General features: G+C 40.7%; 1 protein-coding gene across 8 annotated transcripts in view; it reads left to right on the plus strand.

Annotated features, from left to right (window-relative positions):
• mecom (MDS1 and EVI1 complex locus) overlaps positions 1 to 20,563 on the plus strand; it is a 1,133,356-nt gene that overhangs the window by 1,107,765 nt on the left and 5,028 nt on the right. For all 8 annotated transcript variants that reach the window (XM_043702874.1, XM_043702878.1, XM_043702875.1 and 5 more), the window contains 2 exons: positions 12,150 to 12,395; positions 13,222 to 13,417. In XM_043702874.1, the coding sequence (XP_043558809.1) occupies positions 12,150 to 12,395; positions 13,222 to 13,417 (442 nt within the window). The remainder of the gene's footprint in view (positions 1 to 12,149; positions 12,396 to 13,221; positions 13,418 to 20,563) is intronic.

Consider the following 20,563-nt stretch of genomic DNA (forward strand, 5'->3'; position numbering starts at 1 on the left):
TGCCTGTCCAATGACGACTTAAATGCACTTAAATTTGGCGAATCTACTACTGATGTAGGCAAAGCATTCCATACCCTTACTACTCTTTAGTTACAGAACCAATGGCATATTTTCCAAATATCTGAATTACTTAAAGTGGCTTCCACGCCTTATTTTTTAAAAAAGCCTCATATTTGAATAGAAGATTAGTACCTACTGGTGTTGGCATAATAAGAAATATTGGCAGAAGTTAAGTTTACAGTGAATTAATTTTTCTATCTAATGCTAGATATTCTTAGCTTCAGATATTCATCAGGAAAGAAGGGCTTGCATCTGAAATGTCGACTCTCTTGCATCAACCATTCTGAGTACAGTTTTAGTTTCAGACTCTTCAACTTAACAATAGAACATTTAAAACACTTGAAAATGAAAAGAATTCTATTGTATTTGGTACTTCCACTGGGTGCTAGTATAATGGAACCCTTCATAGAAAATCAACAACCCTGTTAATAAAATTCATCTTTAATTATTATACTTCTAATTCATCTCAATGAAATTTACATGATCGGTTGAGAAGATTAGAAATGTGCTTTTAGTTTATTAAGAATATCTAAATGTTGATTTCATCTCATTTAATAACCACTTTTTCGGCAATGACGTCATTATTAATTTGCTTTTGGAAACAATTCTAACCTGTATATAAAATCAACGAACATGCAGAGTCACATTACACAATATACACATGTTGCACATGGTTTATATCATAAAGAAATGATCATTAGGCTGAATGCCTGGTTTCAGTATTCACATGGATTAGCTCCTATGATTAATCTTCTCCATTCTGCTGCTTTTCTTTAACTTTGCCTTCACAAATGGATAAATCATCTTTTTTTATTCCAAAAAGATCATTTCCTGTCTTTTGTACTGAGCCTAATCTGTAAACCAATTATCATAATTGTTTCTGTGGTTGGGAGAGAAAGACTGATGTTGTGGAGATGCACGATTGGACTGGTGTTTTGAGACTGACAAAAAAACATGCCTTGGACGGCAATCAGTGAATCATTTCTCCTTGTGGTTTCAGACGATTTACCAAATAGTGCTTTTCCTGGAGAATTAAGGCATCTGATAACTGCTGATGTCACTGTGATTTCTGTAAGCTGTACCACATTCTGCTAGTCATACACCCTGGGCTATTTGGATTGGCCAAAATGTGAAAGTGTATTTATATTCAAGTATAAATGGTCAGTGAATTTCCCCATTGCTCCTGACATTCACTCTTACACATAGAAATAAAAACACTCCAAATAATTGGATTTGATGCTTTGTACACGTTTCACTTTCTTTAAAAGAACATTAAACTTTTTTTAGGAAAATGCAAGTTTGATCTTCAGCCCATTCTTACAAATCATTAATATATATTTGATGTATACAATTCAACAAGAAGAGAAAATTCTGCTCTAAAATGATAACATTATCTGTTTGGGGACTATGAACTAACTGCTGGTGTGAGTGGGACAAAATCAGCTTGAAGGGGATTAGTTTATGCTCAGCAAAGTTTGGGAAAATGTGTTCACTACTGCAATCAACTATTTAAGAATTTCACTGCACACAGTGCAACACAGGGGGCATGAAATAAAAAATGACATAACTAGTTTAGAGTGGAGTTAAGAAGGCTATTAAACGACTATTGTGCATTACTTGGATGCATTGAAGCTGTAACAACAAGCTTTCATGTACTACTTCAGTCTCAGGAGAACATTACTCAAATAATTTATTTACAAGGAATTAGAAGGGCTAAAAGGGATCACGAAAAGTCGTTAGCAAACACAATTAAGGAGAATCCCAAGGCTTTTTATACACACACATATATATAAAGCAAGATGGTAGCCAGGGAAAGGGTTGGCCCAATCATAGACAAAGGAGGGAATTTATATGTGGAGCCAGAAGAGGTGGGTGAAGTCCTAAATGAATACAGTATGTCAGTATTCACCAAACAGAAGGAATTGGTAGACAATGATCTCAGGCGAGGGAGTGTCAAGTTTCGAAGCCAAGTTGCTATTAAAAAGGAAGAGGGGTCCGTCTTAAAAAATATTATGGTAGCGGAGTGGCCAGGTCCTGATGGGATATATCGCAGAATATTGATGGAGGCAAGAGAATAAATTACTGAAGCATTTGTAGACATCTTTATATCCTCTTTGGCCACAGGTGACATCACAGAGGACTGGAGAATAGTCAATAGAACATAGAAAAGTACAGCACAGAACAGGCCTTTAGGCCCACGATGTTGTGCCGAGACTTAATCCTAATGTAAAATATAGTAACAACCTACGCACACCACAACTCCTTGCTATACATGTCCATGTCCATCAGTCACTTAAATGTGCCCAATGACTCTGCTTCCACCACCACAGCTGGCAACGCATTCCATGCATTCACAACTCTCTACGTAAAGAACCTACATTTGATGTCTCCTTTATACTTTCCTCCTAATATCTTCAAACTATGATTCCTCGTACCAGTCAATCCTGCCCTGGGGAAAAGTCTCTGCCTATTGACTCTATCTATTCCTCTCATTATTTTGTACACTTCAATCAGGTCTCTCTTCCTCCTTCTCTCCAGAGAGAAAAGTCTGAGCTTATTCAACCTGGATAAATGCGAAGTGGTGGATTTTGGAAGGTCGAACTCGAATGCTGAATGTAGGATTAAAGACAGGATTCTTGGCAGTGTGGAGGAACAGAGAGATCCAAAATGCATCACTTCGCATTTATCCAGGTTGAACTCCATCTGCCATTTCTCAGCCCAGCTCTGCATCCTGTCTATGTCGTGCTGCAGCCTGCAGTAGTCCTCTATACTATCAACGACACCTCCAACCTTTGTGTTATCTGTAAATTTACTAACCATCCCTCAACCTCCTCATCCAAGTCACTTATAAAAACTACAAAGAGCAGAGGCCCAAGAAAAAGCCCTGCGGGACCCCACTCACCACTGTCTTCCAGGCAATGTTGTCCCATTGAAGAAGGTAGCAGGATGATCCTGAAAATTGCAGCCCTGTGAGTCCCACGTCAGTCATAGGGAAATTTGTTGGAAAAAGTTTGAAGTGACATGATCTGTACCCATTTAGAAACAAATGGATTTATTAACAATTGACAGCATGGTTTTGCATGGGGGAGGATGTGCCTCACTAACTTGATCGAAATTTTTGAGGAGGTGACGAAGATGATTGATGAGCAAAAGGTGGTTGATATTGACTACATGGACTTCAGTAAAGCCTTTGACAAAGTCCCTCATGACAGACCAGTGCAAAAGGTGAAGTCACATGATATCGGGGTGAGCCGGCAAGGTGGATACAGAACTGGCTTAGTCACAGGAGACAGACGGTAGCGGTGGAAGGATGCTTTTCAGTTTGTGACTAATGGTGTTCCACAGGGATCAGTGTTGGTACCTCTGCTGTTTGTGGTCTACGTAAAAGATTTGGAGGAAAATGCAGCTGGTCCAATTAGTAAGTTTGCAGACAATACAAAGATTGGTGGAGTTGCGGATAGTGAAGAGGATTGTCAGAGGATACAGCAGGATATAGATCAGTTTGGAGGCATGGGCAGAAAAATGGCAGATGGAGTTTAATCCAGACAAATTTGAGGTGATGCATTTTGGAAGGTCAAGTACTTGTGGAAACTATACAGTGAACGGCAGAATCCTTAGGAGTATTGAGATGCAGAGGGATCTGGGTGTGTACATCCACAGATCACAGAAGGTGGCATCGCAGGTATATAAGGCAGTAAAAAAGGCTTATGGAATGCTTGCCTTCATTGGAAGGGGCATTGAGTGTACGGATAGACAAGTTATGCTGTAGTTTTATAGAACTTTAGTTAAGCCACACTTGGAATACTGCATACAGTTCTGGTCACCACACTACAAAAAGGATGTGGGTGCTTTGGAGAGAGTACAGAAAAGGTTTACCAGGATGTTGCCTGGTTCGGGGGATTTTAGCTATGAAGACAGGTTAGATTGACTGGGTTTGTTTTCACTGGAAGGGAAGAGTTTGAGAGGTGACCTGATAAAGGTTTATAAGATTGTGAATGGCATAGATAGAGTGGAAACTATGAGGCTTTTTCCCAGGCTGGTGGGGTCAGTTACGAGGGGACACAGGTTCAAGTGCGAGGGGGAAAAGTTGAAAAGAGATGTGCAAAGCCACTTTTTCACACAAAGGCTGGTTTGTGACTGGGAAGTTTTGTCAGAGGAGGTAGTGGAAGCAGACACAACAGCAGGATTCAAGAAGCACCTGAATTAGGAGGGAATAGAGTGATACGGATCCTATAAGTGAAGTCAGTATGGAAGGGCAAAATGTGGTGGCGCAGGCTTGGAAGATCGAAGAGCCTGTCCCTGTTCTTTGTTCTTAATTTATCTTGCAATCTGCCATTGTTCTTATGGCAGGTCAACATCTAAATTGATAAACCTATACTACAGCACACCATAGAAACAAATTGAAGTGAATCATTATTTTTCCTTCACTGCTATTTCCATTTGCACAGTTTCCCATTCACTGATGCAGCAGAAAGCACATAGGCCTAGGACACCTAATGCACCAATTCTACACTTTGGCATATGTGATTATGACTGGCTGATACCTCGGAATGCATTAGCATTTGTCTCTTTATCAGAGTACATTGATTCATGAAGTTGTTAGACTCACTAAATTACCAGGATTACAACCAAGTGAGATTGTGCTGTATTAGTTATAAATTAGTTGCTGGGTTAATAATCAGCTTTTGTGATGCTCAACGATGTTCAGAGTTCCAACCAATCTTAGCAGAAAATGGGGCTATCAAGCTTTGGGATTCCTGTTATGTACATCTAAGTGCATATATTTCAGGGAGAGATCTGGGCAATTATATTTGCATGTTTATACATGTCAATATATTGCCCAGAATTTAGATGGTGAAGAGAGCGTTTAGTCAAAGCATTCCAGTCGCTAGGGGACAGATTGGATAGGTCGAGAATCTGCATGGAATTGTCATCTTGTAGTTCCTGGTGAGATGACAGGATTTGGAGTGGGTCAAGAATATGATTTCTGTTAGAATGGGCTTTGCTCTTTATCACACTTCCAGCATTAGCATCTGCTTCTATGTTTCTCAGTCAAACAGGTGAGGATGTCATGCCAAATCTGCGAAAGGAAAAGAATTGTAATTGTTTAATTCCAGCATGAGTTCACTGGACATGAATTCTTGGGGCTGTATTAACCACGGCAATGGAGCAAAGACCTGGAAAGTAACCCCTCTCCCAGGGTATCATTTTTATTGAATTGAATTGAATTTGTTGTCACATGTACCAAGGCACAGTGAAAAGTTTTGTCTTACAAGCAATACAGACAGATCACAGAGTTAAGTAGCATAGATAAGTAAATAATTGGTAAGCAGCAGCAAAAACAAAAACACAGGTACAGGCGAATGTTAGGAGTTTGTGAGCCCATTCAGTATTCTAACAACAGTAAGGTAGAAACTGTTTTGAAACTGGCTGGTGCGTCTGTTCAGGCTTCTGTACCTTCTCCCCGATGGTAGAAGTTGTACAAAAACATTGCCAGGGTGGGTTAGATCTTTGAGAATGCTGGCGGCTTTTCCTTGACAGCGGGCCTGGTAGAACAATTCTATAGATGGGAGGTTGGCCTTTTATCTTGAGGTCCTGGTGCCAGATCAAAGAAACTGTAATGATGTAATCTTTCCCGAAGACAGAAGAAAAAGCAAAATCTTTCTGACCAGGCAGAAATGCATGCAAAAAGCTCAGAACATCATCAGCAGAAGTGTGGTGCTTCCAATCTGAAGCCAGTGAACTGAGAGGATCCAGGGCCTCAGGGGAACATTTCTGGAATCAAACCCCACCTCTGACCTCCTGAGTATTCTCTTGCTCAGCGTTCTGCAGGACAGCATACCTCAGAAATCTAATCAGATACATTGTCACATCTCCTTCTGGACAACAAAAATCCACACTCACCCACTTTTCATTGGCCTCCTCGGTACCTCATAGTCATCCTTAACAAACGTTCTCCTTCATTCCTCTTTACTCCAGCCACTTCTAACACTCCTAACGCTCCTTTAAGGAGACAGTGAATCTTTTGGGGAAAGGCAGAGAACTGGTTGTGAGGTGAGTGTGGTTTTGGAGGTGAGACTGAAGTGACAGCTAATTTCACTGCCACATCCTAATGGTTCATATGGAAGGAGACATCTTTTCTAACAGGAAGCAAATGGCAGAAATAACCTGCTGTAAAAACTTGGTCTTCTTGAGCCACTACTATATGGCATGTGAGGAATCTTCCCAATAATCTATTGGCTGCATGGCAAGCTGAAAATCCCCATACACACGTGTCTACTCAGTTTAATTACCTTGTGGCATTGCCAAGCACAAAGTAAATTGAAAAGGAATAACACTTAAGTCATCCATACACTCAAAAGTAAATTAGAGGCAATAATATTCAAGATACTGATCCTCTGCTTGGCATCCCTCTTTTGGAGGTCTCACCTCCAGTATCTCTGAGTCCATCATCTCTATCTCAGAGATTGGTATGTGGCTAAGGAGTGGGCAGCTGGTGCTACTAATGCAGATGTTGCTGCCCCTCCTGTTTCTGGAGTTTGACCTTGATTCCTCTTTACCTGCTAAAACTCTCCCTGTGTAGAACTGCTCAGACATCATTCAGTTCTACTGAAAGAATTCTTACTTGTCATCATGCTTGACTGAGAGCCCAGACTCCAAAATGCATTTCCTCATTAGGGTATTCTGTTTTGACAACTGAAGAAAGCTGATGGCTTTGCTGCAGTGACATCTTTTAGGTAGTTATGTAGGGCTGTAGAAATGACAGTTATTTCCAAATGAAGATTCGTGAATTGTTTTTGCCTAACCGGATTGACATATGCACCTGTTGCTCTGTGCCTTATGAATCCACACATACTGGGTGAACAGCCAAAGAAATGTCATGAGTTAGCAGGGAAAGTATAAAGGGACATGGGATGGAAGGGGGATGTGATTTGTCATGAAGGTAGCATGAAGATGTGTGGGAGTAATAAGGGCATGTGAGAGATGAGTGCCTGAGAGTCTAATAGCCTTTCTTACTAGAATGAAGTTTCACCTTCTAACCAGTCAACCTTGGCACTGGGCTGTCTCTGGGATCAGTGGGACCAACCCATTTGACACCTACCTCCTCCAGAGTGAAGATCTTAGCGTTTGGGGGCCTTTCTACAGAGGTGGATCTTGCAAGTCAGGAAATTTCCCAAATCGAGCTTTCTGTGTCAACAGCAAAGGTTTGAGCTTACATGATGTGGACAAAAATATTTGTAACTTCTTAATATGAGTACGTGAATGTTAATGCACATCTTTACTATGTAAGGTATCTTAACCATACCTTTGGACATATACATTTACCTCAATTCATATCCATGCATCACAGTGTGAATGTCTGCAATAATTTTGTGGTTTGTGTGTACAAGTGAAAGTGTGAATATTTGTCTCTCTGTTGTTATGTCCAGCACCTGGTAATAGTTAGTGTGATTTAATGAATCTTAAGAACACTGAGCTGGAACAGAATTCTCAAAGTATATTGGATCCTTTGTATTCTCTAAAGTGAGACTCAGTCTAATGATTTCTTGAGTAAAATCCAACACATGATTGCAATCAAATTATAGACTATTTTTATTTATTCTTGTAAAAAGAGATTATACAGCAAAACAAGGATAAGTGTTTACTGTTTTTAATCTTTGCAAGGTTTGTGAAGGTTTGTAGTTCAGGTTGAGGTTTAGGGTGTAGGTTTGCTCACTGAGCTGTAGGTTTGATATCCAGACGTTTCATTACCTGGCTAGGTAACATCATCAGTGGCGACCTTCAAGTGAAGCGAAGCTGTTGTCTCCTGCTTTCTATTTATATGTTTGTCGTGGATGGGGTTCCTGGGGTTTGTGGTGATGTCATTTCCTGTTCATTTTCTGAGGGGTTGATAGATGGCATCTAGATCTATGTGTTTGTTTATGGCATTGTGGTTGGAGTGCCAGGTCTCTAGGAATTCTCTTGAATACGTTGTATAGGTGGTTCTTTGCTTAGCCTATCCCAGGATAGATGTGTTGTCCTAGCCGAAATGGTGTTTTTTTTCCTTCGTGTGTATGGCTACGAGGGAGAGAGGGTTGTGTCTTTTTGTGGCTAGCTGGTGTTCGTGTATCCTGGTGGCTAACTTTCTTCCTGTTTGTCCTACATAGTGTTTGTGGCAGTTCTTGCATGGAATTTTGTAGATGACGTTGGTTTTGTCCATGGGTTGCACTGGGTCTTTTAAGTTTGTTAGTTTTTGTTTGAGAGTGTTGGTGGGTTTGTGTGCTACTAGGATTCTGAGGGGTCTCAGTAGTCTGGCTGTCATTTCTGAAACTTCTTTGATAGATGGTAAGGTGGTTAGGGTTTCTGGCTGTGTTAGGTCTGCTTGTCGTGGTTTGTTCTTGAGTAATCTGTGGACTGTATTTTTTGAGTATCCGTTCTTCTTGAATACATTATATAAGTGGTTCTCCTCTGTTTTCCAAAGTTCGTCTGTGCTGCAGTGTGATGTGGCTCGTTGGAATAGTGTTCTGATACAGCTTTGTTTGTGTGTGTTGGGATGGTTGCTGGTGTAGTTAAGTATTTGGTCAGTGTTTGTCGGTTTTCTGTATACGCAGGTTTGTAGTTCTCCATTGTCCTTGGTGTTCATGTATCCTGGTGGCTAACTTTCTTCCTGTTTGTCCTATGTCGGCCTGGCCCTCCACCACAACGCCATAAACAAACACATAGATCTAGATACCATCTATCAACCCCTCAGAAAACGAACAGGAAATGACATCACCACAAACCCCAGGAACCCCATCCAGGACAAAGATATAAATAGAAAGCAGGAGACAACAGCTTCGCTTCACTTGGAGGTCGCCACTGATGATGTTACCTCGCCAGGTAATGAAACGTCTGGATATCAAACCTACAGCTCAGCGAGCAAACCTACACCCCTGTTTTTAATCTATTTATTATGTTACTTATTATATCTGTAAAAGTGGCATTATTGCCTGATAGAGATCAGGCTCGATAACTTAGATGGTAAGTAAATGTGTCAGGAACGGATTATTTGATAAAATAAAACCGGCAGAAGTGAATTGGTAAAAAGGCAAACCTTTGATTGCTGTTACAACATGGGGTAAACCCCTCTGCTAAGTTAAACCCAACACACAGAAAAGATTCACCCCGTGCTATAGTCTGCTAAAATTCGAGGCAAAGAATTATCCCAAAAATCACTATTTAAAGTAAAAATTAATAACTTTAATTCTTTTTAAAGTCTAACAGAGAATAATTAACTAATGACTATTTACAACTCATTTATCTAAGCCTATCTTTTACCTTCCCCTCTACAATACTAGTTCGATAGAACACCCAATTAAGATTTACAGAAAAATTCAAATTTCAAAAACCAACTTCTTCTGTCTTGTTTACTTCTTCTTAGGGTTTCTGTTTCACAGGTCATTGATAGGTAAAAGTACCTTTAAGAGAGCTATTCTCCAGGCAGTCTGCATGTGTTGGTGACTTGGCAGTTCTCCCCTCAACTGTTCAATTTTGTCTGGTATTAAATCCCAAAGCATTGGATTGTTTCATTGGATTTTAAAATTGTCAATATACTAAATTCAAACTTGATTGGAGGTTGGTATTTTGGGATATTATTTAAACTGATTGGCCAAATTTGAATTTGTTTTTGTCTCATAGCAACTCAGCCAGTGCTTGCTGCTGGACTAAATGTTATACTGTAAATTATCCAGCACTCTATGTGCTTGACTTCACTCTCTTAAAGGTACAGTACATTTCTACACTTTCATAACATTGCCATTGCTTTCCGTCCCTTAGAGTGCAGGATCTAAGTCCACCAAAACTAGAACAAGAATTGGTCCATAAATTTGATACTACTCTAAACTGCATTCTAGCCACCGAGCCAACTGAAGTAAGATAAGTATATTACAGCTGATCAGACACAATTATATATCTTTTAGTGTGTATTCTTGTCAATGTAGTTTATTGTGAAAATTATATTAAATAAATTATGCATGCAAAGTAAATAAATAGTAAGCAAGAAATGAAGAACTGTGCGTATTGGAAATCCGAAACAAAATCAGAAATTGCTGGAAAAGCTCAGCAGGTCTGGTAGCATCTGTGGAGAGAAAGCAGAGTTCACATTTTGGTTCCTGTGACCCTGCTTCAGAAGTGAAAATAAGTAAAAAGTAAACTTGTAATATAAACAAAGTACTGGAAAAAACGCAACAGACCTGAGGAGAGCGAAAACAGAGTTAGCACACTGAGTATGACTCTTACTTGAAAATTTGGACTTGTTAAAGCATCAAAGTATCGATGGCTCATTGACTTCAGTTGAAGTAACATTTACAATTCTGTTGCAATTCATTGTAAAATAACATAGCAAGTTAATATTCACACTGTTTACTCCAATGTCATTGAACTCATCACTTGCTTTAAATCATCTGAAGATTAGAGAGCTCTTAGAAAGAGTAGAAATATTGAAAATATACAACATTGTCAACATCCAAAAACAGAAAGGACAGGTTAATATTTGAGGCACAGACAATTCATAAAAAAAAGTAATGTGTGAAAATCAGATTTCTGAGCACTTGTGAATTATTGGCATAAGGTTTGTGAATGTCTTGATTTAAATAATGCTGCTTTTATGGTTTGAGCTGAAATCATCAGATTCTATTTTCATAACCTGCTGGAAATTGCCATGTTGTTGTGACTGCTGGCTCGCCAAGTAGTTTTTAAATGGCTTACCTTAATCCTTTAGAAGCCTCCAAAGTGTTGGTGAAAATGTCTTCAATTTTTGAATCAAAATTATTATTTTATTTTTCCCTATTAACCCCAGTCAATTATGGTTTACTCCTAGTAACAAGTTTCAACAGATATCATCTGTCCACAGTGGGTTAGAAATGTGAAACTGCAATGTGTTCCATCCATTACAATCCAATGCCATGGAAGAGATTCTTTGACTTCTTGCTGAAAAGAAAGTAAAGAATCTCATTTGTCACTGCCTGAAAAAGAATATTATGGGATCATAGGGTGAAATCCAATTCATGGTTTAAGCATTGATCATCATCCCATTCTAGAAACTATAACATTGGTTTTTGTAAGCTCCAATCAATCCACAATGCCACTTGTTCTCACCATCAGTGAGTTTCAAAGATGGTCATATCACCTTCAACATAGGATTAAGTACCAAGGTATTGATGTTTACAATAGTCACCTGAGGTGATGCCATCCTTTTCACAAAACTAAAAAAATTGAAGAATTCCAGCAATCTCTCCCTTTATACTTTGTGTAATAATCCTAAATTTATCTCTTCTCATTACTGATCTCTTTGTTAATCTTTCACTTCTTACTTTACCGATGCAGATCCAAAACTGCTCACAGCACTCTGTATTTTTGTGTTCAGAGCACAATATATAAAACCTTGTATCCCACTTGCCCACTTTTTTCATCTGTAATCCTGCAATTAAAAGGTTTCTGTTTCTATCCCCTTTTATTTCTTCTTGCCCTACTTTGATTAAAATGTTACCATTGAATTTATGTTGATTTTCTTTTTCTCTCGAAAAGTAAATTCCATCACTTGCCACATGTTTACGGACTCCCATAAACAGTTTCTTCCTGCAGTTACCTGCATTTTTCCCAATTCAGCATTTGGTGTCATCAGCAAAATAAAATTTTCAGCACCCATGTTGATAAGAAAGGCTACCACACTAATAAAGCACAGCAGTCAGGCAGCATCTGAGGAGCAGAAGAATTGACATTTCGGGCTAAGCCCTTCATCAAGAACCTGCCTATGCCCGAAATGTTGATTCTTCTGCTCCTCAGATGCTGCCTGACCTGCTTTACTTTTCCAGCAATACACTCTCGACTCTGACCTCCAGCATCTGCAGTCCTCACTTTCTCCTGCCACACTGATAAGTAAGATTCAAAACGAAACCTCTTTAAAGGAGACCTTCACCTCACAAAAAGATTCCAGGATAAATAATCCTTTTGAACCTTTTTGGATAATTATTTGACTGGGTGCAATCATCTATTTGTGGCAGTAATGCTGAGACTCCATTTTAAATCCTGTAGCTAGAGATAACGCATGCCTTGTTTTTCTTATCCCTCAGAATCAACGGAAGACACAGTGAGGAGGAGAAAGCCCCCATAACCAGCCAGAAAACTCATGAACTGGATGATGATGAAGAAGAGGAAGATGTGGAACTAGAAGAAGAGGAAGAAGAAGGTGGATGTAACAGCGTGAAAAAGTCGGTCAATGATCCGATTGCCTTTAAACTGGATGGAGCAAATCAAGATGGAATTGAATATGATGAGCTGAGGAAACCAGAGCAGAACAGCATGGACTCTCCCAGCAGGTTGGTATAATCTGTGAAAGACACTTGGTGTCCAATTGCACTCCAATTAATATCTTTGGGGAGCAGGGGAAATCATGAAAAGACAAACAGATCCCTACATAATTTGCATTCAGCAGAAGCATAAACTGTACTCTAGGGTAACTCACAGTTAAATATTTTACAGCTTTTTGACTTCCCTGTTGCCTGGGGAGTACACTAGTTTTTGTTTATTGGCCTCTTAGACTACAGTGATAATGAAGCATGAAGTAATGGACACAGATAAACTTATTTTAGCTCATTCTCAAAATTTCAGGTTGCACAGGGAAAATAGTTTTCAGATATTGGGGAATAATTTTAACCTACCCCCCAGCATGAAATTCACTTGATCCAAGGTGCAGTTGATGAGGCAGGAATAAGATTGGCCTCACCCAGTGAATCAGATTAAAATGAGCTCTATTGTTTCAGCAACAGATCTGCAGTTGGACATTGTGGACAATAGTCTAGCCCATCTCTCATTGTACTGAAGGAGTACACATGTTCCACATTATATCAAGGGAAGAACTATTTTTCTTCTAAACACAATTTATTAATAGACTCTTTATAGCAAACACCTTGGAGAAAGTGAGGACTGCTCACTCCTAATGAAGGGCTTATGTCTGAAACATCGATTCTCCTACTCCTCGGATACTGCCTGATCTGCTGTGCTTTGCCAGCACCACACTCTCAACTGCAGCAAACAGCTTGTTTAATTCTGTTATGGCAGAAAATTTGAAAGGCTATGACTGAAGTGTTATTACTTACTTTTGTTTGTTTAAACATTGAGCAACCAATTTATTTCTTTTTCAAGTTATAAGCAAGAGGATATGAGACTTCAAACTCAGGGTAGTGTCTCAGCCCTGGAACACATCCGACACTTCACAGACAGCCTCAGCACAAGAAACACTGAGGGAAATCAGTTCAGTGAGGCTGATCTGACCACGTACAGCACCACCCACCTGGCTGAAGACCTAAAGCAGCCCTTATACAGGAAATCTAAGTCACAGGTAAGACTCAAGGAGTAAATTGATCTTTGGTGACACAAGTTGATGGATAATACCATGGCAGGCTTACTGAAATACATCAGGTGGCAATCCCCAGATAAATCCAGGTTCGAGGTTCATAGAGTTCCTGAAGTATCATCACTAAAATGAAAACCTGGCTTAAAGTGGGACAGGATGGCAGCTTAGCATGCCTAGATATCACGTTTTCAGGGAGGGCAAAGAAGTGGAAGAAAGGTAGAGGCATAGCATTATTGATTAAAGATTCAATCACAGCTCCAAGGAGGAATGATGTACTGAGTGAAACATTAAGTGAGGCTATATGGGTTGAGCTCAGAAATAAAGATAACAGTCTTTGGGCGGCATGGTAGCTTAGTGGTTGGCACTGCAGCCTCACAGCACCAGTGACCTGGGTCAATTCCCACCTCGGGCAACTATCGGGAGTTTGTACATTCTCCCTGTGTCTGCATGGGTTTCCTCCAGGTGCTCTGGTTTCCTCCCACAGTCCAAAGACGTACAGGTCAGCTGAATTGGTCATGCTCAATTGCCCATAGTGTTAGCTGCATTGGTCAGGGGTCGAGTAGGGAAATGGCTCTGGGTGGGTTACTCTTCAGAAAGTCGGTGTGGACTTGTTGGGCTGAAGGACCTGTTTTCACATTGTAGGGAATCTAATTTAATCTAATCAGTCACCCTGCTAGTTATTAGATTAGATTAGATTACCGCTAGTGACGGCACTCCATGAAGAAACTTTGCCATCAACTACTACCCTCTGTTTTCTTCCATCCAGCCAATTCCTAATCCAAGCCTCCAACTCACCCTCAATGCCATATCTCCGTATTTTCTGCAGTAGCCTACCATGGGGAACCTTATCGAACGCCTTACTAAAATCCATATATACCACATCTACCGCTTTCCCCTCATCAACCTCCTTCGTCACCTTTTCAAAGAATTCAATAAGGTTTGTGACATTGTAGGGAATCTAATTTAATCTAATCAGTCACCCTGCTAGTTATTAGATTAGATTAGATTAGATTAGATTAGATTAGATTAGATTACTTACAGTGTGGAAACAGGCCCTTCGGCCCAACAAGTCCACACCGCCCCGCCGAAGCGCAACCCACCCATACCCCTACATGTACCCCTTACCTAACACTACGGGCAATTTAGCATGGCCAATTCACCTGACCTGCACATCTTTTGGACTGTGGGAGGAAACCGGAGCACCCAGAGGAAACCCACGCAGACACGGGGAGAATGTGCAAACTCCACACAGTCGGTCGCCTGAGGTGGGAATTGAACCCGGGTCTCTGGCGCTGTGAGGCAGCAGTGCTAACCACTATGCCACCGTGCCGTTATAGTTATGTACTATAACGATCCCAGTTGAAAGAGTTAGAGGAGCACATATGTGGGCAGATTTGAGTTAAAAAAAATGATAGGACAATAATATCAAGGACTTCAACCATCCTAATATCTGTGGGAAACGCAGTGCTCAGTGTTTAGCACTGCTGCCTCAAAGAACCAGGGACCCAGGTTCAATTCCAGCCTTCTCCCCGTGTCTGCGTGGGACTCCCCCGGTTCTCCGGTTTCCTCCCACTGTCCAAAAATACATGTTAGGTGGATTGGTCATGCTACATTGGCCCATGTGTCCAGAGTTATGCAGGCTAGGTGGGTTGGCCATGGTAAATGTAGGGTTATGGGAGTAGGGTGGGCCTGGATGAGACGCTGCTCTTTGGAGAGTTGGTGAAGACCCAATAGGCCAAACAGCCTGCATATGCACTGTAAGGATTCAATTATTCTAACACAGATACGACAATTGTAAAAGACACAGACCACACAATTCTTGAACTTCATTTGAAAGAGACATGCAGTTCAGGTACATAATTATTTGAAGTTTGCATCACATGTTGATAAAATGGTTTAGAAGGCATTTAGCATGCTTGCCTTCATTGCTGAGACTTTTGGAGTTGGGATGTTATGTTGTGGTTGTGCAAGATATTATTGAGGCCTTTTCTGGAGTACCGTTCTGAGGAAGGGTCACCGGACCTGAAACGTTAACTCTGATTTCTCTTCCCAGATGCTGCCACACAAGCTGAGTTTTTCCAGCAATTTCTGTCTTTATTTCTGGAGTACTGGGTTCAGTTGTGGTCACCTTTATGGGAAGAATATTATTAAGATGGAGAAGAGATTTACCAAGATGTTGCCGGGAATGGAAGATTTGAGTTATCAGGAGAGGCTGTCTAGGCTAGGACTTTTTTCACTGCAGTAAAAGAGGTTATTAGGTGACTTATAGAAGTTTATAAAATTCTGAGGGGTATAGATAAGGTGAAGGGCAAGGATCTTTTCCCTAGGGTGGGAGATTTCAAGACTAGAAGGCCAGTTTTTAAGGTGAGAGGAGTGTTATGGACCAGGCCAGACACCCTTAAAATATTTCAAGAAAGCAGCCCAGACCCTAACTTTGCTGGTTGTTTTAAGTGGATGTAATGTGGATATTACAGGAAAGATGCTGCTAGTCAAACCACATAATTTTAAACAAAACAGAATTTATTTACAAAATTACTGAAAGAAACACAAACAAAAGAGAAGAGAATACCAAATAATTTAATCTGTCCGAAAACCCAACAGATTATCCCAACTTAATGATGCTATTCCCAATACTCGCAACAATCCCCATAAACTCCCCTTGGCATAAAAGGTAAAATCAAACACACGTTCTGACAGGAGACTAGTCACAGAGAGAGGAGAATCAGCATGGACCTGCTTCTTTGGGTCCAGCAGCTTTTACAGCTACCTGACTGCTTTCAGTAAATAGCCAGATCAAACCAGAGTAAAACTGAGCTGAGAGAACTGGCCACTCCTCTTTCATTGTACAAGTGTCTTTATTAAAAACTTGAAAACCATTTTCCTGAGGCAGTATCTGTTAGCTATAATCAGACTGGCCCTAAAACCCATTGAAAGCTGGGATTTTCAAAATTGCTGCTTTTATGGCATGCCTGAGAAAAAAATAAGGACAACATAACCTTGTTACAGGAGCAAGAGCATCACAGGAGAAAGATTTAAAAAAGATAGGATGCAATTCTTCTACAGAGAGAATGGTTTGTGTGTGGAATGAACATCCAGAGGAAGTGATGGATGCAGGTACAGTTACAATGTTTCGACATTTAGAAAAGTGCACCAATAAGAAATGTTTGGAGGGATATGGGCCAAGTGCAGGCAGTTGGAATTAGTTTAGTTTAGGATAATGGTCAGTGTGGACTGGTTAAACCAAAGGTGAAAGTGAGGACTGCAGATGCTGGAGATCAGAGTCAAGATTAGAGTGGTGCTGGAAAGGCAGCAGGTCAGACAGCATCCGAGGAACAGGCCTATTTCTGTGCCGTATGATGTATGACTCTACAACTTTTTGCCAGCACTTTAACAAGCAATTCTAGGTTCAATTTAGAAAATGAAGCTGAGTAGGGGTCTGACATAGCAGCGGATGATTCATAATACAGATAGGTTTAGCTTCATTATAGAAAGAGACAAAGAACATGAGTAAATGAACTAGACTGGGGGAAGGCAAACTTTACAAAAGTGTGAGGTGATCTGGCAATTGTGGTCTACTTACAACTACTTGAAGAAAAGTCATTGTCGAATCAGTGGGAAGCACTCATAAATAAGATTCAAGGAGCACAGTGTAGACACATCCCATAAAGAAAATGCATGGCGCTGCCAAATCTGGAGTTCCCTATTTATCCAAAAGCATGGGAATTCCCAAGTTATATTTTCGGTATTTTAAATGCAAGAGAATGACAAAGGACCGTGTTGAACCTATCAAAGATGTACAGGGTAACTTACGCTTAGATGCAGAAGGTGTGGCAGGGTTTGAAATGAATGTTTTGTCTCTGTTTTCATAAAGGAATGGGATGGTCCAGAGAAGTTTGAGATATTAGATAAAAAAGGGTATGATCAGAAGGGAAGTACTGATCTCTTTGAAGATAAATTATCATTAGCGCCAGTTGGATTTTATTCGAAGCTGTTAAGAGAAGCCAGAGAGGAAATAATGGAAGCTCTGAGGATCATTTTCAAATCCTCACTAGATGCAGATGAGATACCAGAGGACTAGAGCTCTGTAAATGTTATAAACTATTCAAAAAGGGTCCAAGGAATAGAGCAAACAGTTATAGACTGGTGAATCTGATGTCAGTAGTGGGCAGTTTCTGGAATCAATACTGAGAGAAGCATAGAATAGCCATCAATTGTTAGCATGGCTTTAAGGAGTCATGTTTTACTAACTTGAGGAAGTGACGAGGATTGATCAGGGTTATACAATAGATGTTGTCTATATAGATTTTAGAAATACAATTGACAAGATCCCACATGGCAGACTGATCAGAAAAATTAAAGCCCATGGGATCCCAAGGAATATGGTGAGTTGGATCCAAAATTTGTCCTGAACAGGAAATAAAGGGGAATAGTTGGTAGATATCTTTGTGAATGGAAAGTGATTTTCATAGATGTTTCACAGAGTTTAGTTTTGAGTCCATTGCTGTTTGTGCTTTATATTAATGAATTAGATTTAAATGTAGGAAACATAATTTGAAAATTTATAGAGACAGGTTGGGCAGGTAATTAGTAGTGAAAGAAATGAACAAAGAACAAAGAACACTACAACAGAGGAACAGGCCCTTCAGCCCTCCAAGTCTGCGCTGATCCAGATCCTCTATCTAAAGCCTGTCACCTATTTTCTAAGGATCTGGATCCCTCTGCCCCCTGCCCATTCATGTATCTGTCTAGAAACATCTTAAATGATGCTGTCATTCCCGCCCCTACCACCTCTGCTGGCAACGCATTCCAGGCACCTATCACCCTCTGTTTGAAGAACTTTCCCCGTATATATCTCCTAAACTCTTGCCTTCTCACCTTGAACTTGTGACCCCGAGTAATTGAGTTCCCCACTCTGGAAAAATGTTTCTTGCTGTCCACCCTGTCAATATTTCTCATGATTTTGTAGGCCTCAATCAGGTCCCCCCCAACCTCCTCCTTTCCAATGAAAATAATCCTAATCTACTTAACCTCTTCCATAGCTAGCACCCTCCATACGAGGCAACATCCTGATGAACCTCCTCCGCACCCTTTCCAAAGCATCCACATCCTTTTGGTAATGTGGCGACCAGAACTGGACGCAGTATTCCAAACGTGGTCGAACCAAAGTCTTTCCAACTGCCAACTCTTGTACTCAATACCCTATCTGATGAAGGAAGACCATATGTCTTCTTGACTGCTGTACTGACCTGTGTTGCCACCTTCAGGGACCAATGGCCTTGAACACACAGACCTCTCTGTACATCAATTTTCCCCAGGACTTTTACATTTACTGTATAGTTAGGTCTGGAATTGCATCTTCCAAAACGCATCACCTTGCATTTGTCCAGATTGAACTCCATCTGCCATTTCTCTGCCCAATTCTTCAATCTATCTACATTCTGCTGTACCCTCTGACTCCTTCAGTACCTGCCATTCCACTAATCTTAGTGTCATCCACAAATTTACTAATAAGACAATCTACATCTTCCTCTAAATCATTTCTGCCTATCATAAACAACAGTGGTCCCTGCAGGGATCCCTATGGGACACGACTGGTCACAGATCTTCATTTTGAGAAGCTCCCTTCCACTACTACTCTGTCTCCTGTTCCCCAGCCAGTTCTCTGTCCATCCAGCTAGAACACCCTGGACCCCAGGCAACTTCACCTTTTCATCAGCCTATCATGGGGAACTTTATCAAACGCCTTACTAAAGTCCATGCATTTAACACTTACATCCCTTCCCTCGTCAACCAACTTTGTCAACTCTTCAAAGAATTCTATTAGGTTTGTAGGACTTGACCTACCCTGCACAAAACCATGCTGCCTATCACTGAAAAGCCCATTTTCTTCCAAATGGGTATATATCCTATCTCTTTGCATCTTCTCCAGTGATGTCAGGTTCACAAGTCTGTAATACCTGGATTATCCGTGCCACCCTTCTTAAACAAGGAGACAACATTAGCAATTCTCCAGTCCTCTGGGACCGTCCCTGTTTTCAAGAATGCTTCAAAGATATCTGTTAAAACCCCAGCTATTTCCTCTCTTGCTTCCCTCAGTAACCTGGGATTGATCCAATCTGGACTTGGGGACTTGTCCACCTTAATGCCTTTTAGAATCCATAACACTTCCTCCCTCCTTATGCCGACTTGACCGAGAGTAATCAAACATCTATCCCTAACCTCAGCATCCATCCTGTCCCTCTCCTCGGTGAATACCGATGCAAAGTACTCAATAAGAATCTCACCCATTTTTTCTGACTCCACGCATATCTTTCCTCCTTTGCCCTTGATTGGGCCAACCCTTTCCCTAGTTACCCTCTTGCTCCTTATATAGGAATAAAAGGCTTTGGGATTTTTCCTTAACCCTGCTCGCTAAGGATATCTCATGACCCCTTTTAGCCCTCTTAATTCCTCATTTCAGATTGGTCCTACATTCTTGATATTATTCCAAAGCTTCATCTGCCTTCATTCGCTGAGACGTTATGTAGCATCCTTTTACCTCTTAGCTAGTTTCACAATTTCACCTGTCATCCATGGTCCCCTAATCTTGCCATTTCTATCCTTCATTTTCACAGGAACATATCTCTCCTGAACTCTAATCAAGTTCTCTTTAAAAGCCTCCCACATATCGAACGTGGATTTCCCTTCAACCAGCCACATTCCACAGCTCCTGCCGAATTTTGGTATAGAGTCATAGATAGAGTCATAGAGATGTACAGCATGGAACAGACTCTTTGGTCCAACATGTCCATGCCAACCAGATATCCCAACCCAATCTAGTCCCACCTGCCAGCACCCGGCCCATATCCCTCCAAACCCTTCCTATTCATATAACCATCCAAGTGCTTTTCAAATGTTGCAATTGTACCAGCCTCCACCACTTCCTCTGGCAGCCCATTCCATACACATACCACCTTCTGTGTGAAAACGTTGCCCCTTAAATCTCTTTTATATCTTTCCCCTCTCACCCTAAACCTATGCCCCCTAGTTCTGGACTCCCCGACCCCAGGGAAAAGACTTTGTCTATTTATCCTATCCATGCCCCTCATAATTTTGTAAACCTCTATAAGGTCACCTCTCAGCCTCTGACAC

The sequence above is a fragment of the Chiloscyllium plagiosum genome, chromosome 13 (genome assembly GCF_004010195.1).
Source record: "Chiloscyllium plagiosum isolate BGI_BamShark_2017 chromosome 13, ASM401019v2, whole genome shotgun sequence".
Taxonomy (NCBI): domain Eukaryota; kingdom Metazoa; phylum Chordata; class Chondrichthyes; order Orectolobiformes; family Hemiscylliidae; genus Chiloscyllium; species Chiloscyllium plagiosum.